The sequence below is a fragment of the Conger conger genome, chromosome 8 (genome assembly GCF_963514075.1).
Source record: "Conger conger chromosome 8, fConCon1.1, whole genome shotgun sequence".
Lineage (NCBI taxonomy): Eukaryota > Metazoa > Chordata > Actinopteri > Anguilliformes > Congridae > Conger > Conger conger.
In genome coordinates, this window is record NC_083767.1 from 63,037,812 (window position 1) to 63,043,406 (window position 5,595).

The window sequence follows — 5,595 nt, forward strand, 5'->3', positions numbered from 1 at the left end:
TGACTGACTCATGATGCTCCTGCCCCAGTGAGTGTTGAGTCCTGGACTGGCACACTGCCTCTGACTCCACCATGTGCACAGACTCCAGTCCGCTGAGTCCTGATGTAAATCCTGCTTTACTAGAAGATTCAAGCTTTCAGTTTTAAACCCCTTTCATTAACAAAAGTATGAAAAACCTTTCCGGTGCAGGTAATGAAATTGGATGCATGCATAATTTTTAGCTAAAACTTTTAGCTAACTGGGACATAAGGTCAAGCCAATAAAGTATATGATGCAATTTAATTCTTTGCCATCTGGTGGTGGGATGAATATACTGTCTTTGGGAAACTCAGTTCAAGGCAGTGAACAAAAAATAAAGGACTGTCCATTAAGTTCAAATCAAATTAAGCATTTATTATTGATGTGATAGTGCCATTTATACAATTAATAAAAATTTTTTGAAATACATGTCTTTTGAAACACATCAGTTGCACAAAGTGCAGAGAGGCTAAACTAATTTTGAAACCTATTTCAAAAAAGGTGAATGTAGTTTATGTGCAGAATTGTATTGAGTAAACCCACACTTATTCTATTCCACTGAACTTGGCTGGGGCTTTATATGTGCTTAACCATTATGAGTTGTCTGTGAGGGAGAAGAATAGGGCATAAACATTCACAAACTACAGCAGAAGCCAGAATTACTAAAAGTAATAAATTACTAAAATGAAAAGTATCTGATCCATGGAGCAGAATTTTCCTAATAATAAACTTAATCATTAAGGTGATGCCTTAAACTGTTCTATTCTTATTTGGCACACCACAAACTAACTGGGACAAAAAGATGACATGATTTAAACATCATACACAATTTGTATTTAAGAACTGTAATTTGTCTGTTGAATTAGGACTATGTCCAAATCAGGAGTCAAGACATGTGGATATATTATTTGCTCGCTGCTCTTCAGGTTGTTCAGGTTGCCATGGCACCTTCAAGCGTATTGATCTTCTTCCTCATCTTCCTTGGATGCGATTTCAACTGCCTCCTGAATTTCCCTTTTCTTCTCTTCTGATTCTGGAGGTAGCACAGCCATCAGCCCACTCTCGATTTTCTCCAGCCTTTGCATGGTCTTCCTTTCAAAGTTATCTTTATTTTTCATCACAAGATTTCTTATTCCTTTTTCAGCTACCTCACAGGAATCTGCAAATTGTAATCGCTCACTGTCGAACTCTGTGTTTCCGACCTCCAAACACATGAGTTTGCTCAATCTGCTCACTGGATCCATCAGATACTTGTCAGACACCTCAGTGTATGTCCCTGCGATCATATTAACCAGGCTGGCAATGTTGGACGCATAGAAAGCCTGGCTGTAGATCATGTCTTTCAAAAACATTTTTGAAGAGTATTTCAATGTTGTGTTGGATGCCTTCTCACCTGTTTTAGCGAAATCTTCCAGGGACTTGGTCAGGCTGGTTTTCATGAGGTTGGAAACCATCTGGAAGAAGCGCACCAGCTTCTGCCACTGCTCCTTCACCTTTCCCATCGCTTGAAGACCCTCAGACAGAATTTTTATGGTTTCGGAGAAGCCTATCTCTTTGACTTTACAGTTTCTCATGGTGACAAGAATTTCAGTCATCTCTTTCCTGTTTTTCTCCATGTTGTCAGCACACTTCTCATATATGTCCCTCACTTTGTCAAGCTGGGCTCTGCTCTGCTCTATTCGAAAGCGGGCATTATCTGAGGCCATCTGGCCTGCAGACTTGGAGCCTGAACTATTTTCTCGAGTTTGAGATATTTGTGGTAGTGTTACAGGGAATGCTGAGGTATTCGTCGCAGATTTGCTCTTGGTATCAAAAACCATCGCATCTTTCCTCAGAGTTTTCATCAGCCCTATAATCTCTGCTGTTTGGGCATCATTGCGCTCTGCTTTAGGTGCTTGTTTTTCCAGTTTACAGCAGATAGTGATGGCCGAGGTGCACAATGCCAAAGCCTTTTTTTTTGCGCCGCATTGCCTTTCCTCTTTTATTGATTTTTTGATTTCCAGAAATTGGTCCTTTAACCAATTGGTATTTGGTACCTTAGTTTTGTCATCAACTATTTCAGACCAATAGATTTCGCCTTCATCAAAACAACCATCAAGCCTGCCCACTAAGGACATGATATAATTTGATTTGGAATAAATATTGTTTTCTGAGATTTGATCATTTTCTGTTTGCAGTAGTTGCGAAGATATGGTCTTCCCAATATCATTATATATCTTTTTAGGAAGTGCCACTGGGGCAGTAATTATGGATGCAATCCCGGAAAAAACTGATGTGACACTGTCAGCCATTGCTCCTGCAAAATCCATTCCCATAATTGTCCAGCCATCTGGCATTGAGGCCATTGATGTTTTGAAGCTCTCCTGTGCCTCCTCCAGCTGCTTGCTCATGTTATTGAAGGCCAGCTCGGCACGTTTGTTGGCCTCCTCTGAAGCTGCTTGCCTTAGTTCTGATTCGTCAATCTTCTTTCTGACTTCCTCCAGTTCAGCCCCATACACCTGTTTTGCACTGGTGCAACTTTCAAGGAGCTCATGGATGAGTTCAATGACCTCAGTGAACCTTTCCTCTGTTGACTCAGCCAGTTGCAGGCAGTCATCAGCTATGTTCTTAATGTTATCCAGCTGGTCTGGGAGCATGGCCTGCACAAGGTTGTCATCATCCTGGAGAAGTATCTTCACTGCCGTCTTGATGTAGTTTGGTACACTGTTGGTGTAGAGACGAATCTGGTCCATATTCTTGTGTGCCTCATTGAATGCACGCCACCCAGAATTGCACACTTGCATGAGGCAAGCACGGAATGAGTCAGGGTATTTGGCATATTTGAAACCACCGTCTGGGCCCCCTTTACGAACAGAAAAATCTGTCTTGGAGGAGATGAAGATCAGCTCTCCCAAAATGGCTATGGACATTGGTGCTGGTGTCAGGTACTCCTCCCAGTTGGCATACGGCTGCATCAGGAGTTTGGTGTCGTCTCGGCAGTCTGCTGCTTTAGTGAGACCTTTTGTCACTTTAACAATTGAGGTTTCCATAGTTTTTTCCTTCCTAGAGAAACAAAAAACAGTTTGTTACCAACCTGTTAATACAATGCTTGTGTATGTGTGGCCACCACATTGTGACTTAACCATTGGTTGTATGTATAAAGCTTGTTTGTGAAAAGAAATTAGTTTATGAAATGGGGTTGCTGGATGCATGGCCAACTATACAACTTTATAGCTGTATCTAGTAAAGTAGCAACTGAGTCTGTTATTACACTAGAGTTAGACTAGATGTTTGTCTTGTCATTAAATTGTGCCTATAGTTCCCACTGTAATCACCAGAGACGATGGCAAATCACCAGGTGGCAAATGTGAGCACTCTACTGCACAGCTGTTGTGAGCCCACCCTTGCCATCGTGATGGACTTAATTTGCCTAGGCCTACAATTTCTACCCTTTTCTTGAAATATTTTAACTATCTTGTTTTCAGTTAAATTATTATGAATTTTCACACGGTATCACGGTAGCTAACCTACATTGTGACGAGAGTGTTAACCATGTGTTTTACACACAGATTTGCTAAATCGTAAAAATAAAAATTACACAAGGGGCGCAGCCTTTCACAATTGTAGGTCGGAATCTTTTAGTTAAAAGACCTCTGACCTCAAAGCATTCCAGGTTCACGTGCAGCAGGTTAGCTCTGTGCTCACATCTAAGAATATAGTTCTAGCCAAATCAGTAGCTAATCAGCAAAAGTGTGGTCAGCTGTATTTCCAAATGCTTTCACATTTTCTTTTGGTATTTTTTACATTCCCAAATAACTTATGTGCAGCGAAGATATCTTTCTGAGATAATTTACCCTAACCAGCTAGGCGACAACATTGCTTACCAACATTGTTTTGCCATCCATTTACATGCAGAACAGATTTTACTTTATAATAGGTCCCTGTATCATTTATAACTTAATTTATGTTACACTGAAAAACAAAACAAACAAAAAAACATTTTTTTTACATTTCTCCTGTTGCAATGGATAACCTGGTAACCAGAAAACAATGATAATGTTCGTTTTGGCTTTGGGTTTACTGTCTTGTGAAAATCTATCACATGATTGTCCTGCTTTGAACTGGGCTTGACCTATCGTGTTCAGTTTTGTGGTTGCCTTACTTTCAGCAGAAGATAGCTTTGCACAAAATAACTATTTCACCTGAAAGAGTACAGTCGGCTATGTCTACCTTGCTATCTTATCTGCAAAGTTTTGCCGTCGCCAGGTGCAATGATTGCGACGATTATTTATTTTTAAATCCATCCAGGTAGCGTTGCTACCTTTTCCTCCCGGTCTTTTTATCCTTTCTTTTCTGCGACCCACTTTTGTGCTTTAAGGGCATTTTTACACCACGCAGGCGAATGGAAAGAAATAGACCAGACCAGTGAATCCGGGTACTTCTACGTACACGCCGTTCTTGGGGGCAAGTATAACACAGCGGGAATAGGGTATTTCACTTAAATTAGTTATATATTTTGACAACGATGTCCGATATATTGTAAATTATATTTCCAACAAGCTGAAGGTCTTTTGAGAATTTCCTTTCTAAGTTTACCTTTTTACGATCAGTAGTATTTGAGAACAAAAGCTTTATTATATAGGCTACAAGACACGGAGCTAGCTAGCTGGCTAACGTTACTTGACACTGGTGCTGAGGCAATCTGTCGATATATCTACCTATCTATACAAATTATGGGCTATACAACACACGGAGATAGCTAGCTATCAATCGATCAAAAACTACTAATCGTCAACTTAGAATGGAAATACTCAAAAGACTTTCAGCTTGTAAGAAATATAATTTAAAATATAATGGATATTGTTGTCAAAAGATATATTTAATTTAGGTAAAATACCCTATACCCTATACCCGAGAAGGGGTGTGTACGTCGAAGTACCCAGATTCGCCGGTCTGGTCGATTTCTTTTAGTCACATATGAATGTAGAACACAGATCTTTGCATTCGGTGAACCTTAAAATATTTCGCGTTATGGTTCATATTAATAACCTCACTGACATCACAGACTGCAATGTTGGCCTTCCAATACAAACTTTAAAATAACAAATAAAAATGTATCAATATATTTCTTACAATATTGGAGATTGGGGTTGTGTAATTGTTTGCTCATAAGACGATACTAGATGATTAAGTTTCTTCTATAAGAATAGAGGCTGTTTCTAGTCCTAAAACACGCCGCCCATTTTCATATCCCCTGTCATTCAGTTTGCAGCTGAATAGTGGATCAGACACATTCGCACTTGAGCTAATGGTGGGGGTGTTTCTCATCTCGCGCAAACACTAGACTTGTTAATTAGGCTAGCATAAGACTCGGCTCCCGTAGCGTAGTTGATGTCTACTCACTTGCGAATGATCTAAATCAGAAAAATGAAGAAAATTCTGTGATTGCAAACCAAGATGGTTTCCATGGAAAACGGAAACTTTTATTATTTTTTACAATGCACATGCGTAGCCTGTAGGGCCACATTGTCTCATCGTTAAATGTCGAGGAACAACCTGTCTTCCGCAGAAGTTGATTAGGCTACTTTTCTCGATGAT

At 39.9% G+C, this 5,595-nt stretch overlaps 1 protein-coding gene across 1 annotated transcript; it reads right to left on the bottom strand.

Moving 5' to 3' along the window:
* Positions 1 to 498: 498 nt before the first annotated feature.
* LOC133135067 (uncharacterized) lies at positions 499 to 3,047 on the bottom strand. The gene is made up of 2 exons (XM_061251824.1): positions 2,203 to 3,047; positions 499 to 1,749 (listed from the first exon to the last, which is right to left on the bottom strand). Exons 1-2 carry the CDS (start codon positions 3,045 to 3,047, stop codon positions 969 to 971), a joined length of 1,626 nt encoding a protein of 541 aa, XP_061107808.1. The 3' UTR covers positions 499 to 968.
* Between the last annotated feature and the right edge of the window lie 2,548 nt (positions 3,048 to 5,595).

Excerpts from the sequence above, each read along its gene's own strand:
- LOC133135067 (XM_061251824.1), bottom strand. The coding sequence starts at position 3,047 with ATGGAAACCTCAATTGTTAAAGTGACAAAAGGTCTCACTAAAGCAGCA. Across the intron at positions 1,750-2,202 it reads ATTGGGAAGACCATATCTTC|TTCAGGCTCCAAGTCTGCAG; the intron begins GCAACTACTGCA and ends TCGAGAAAATAG.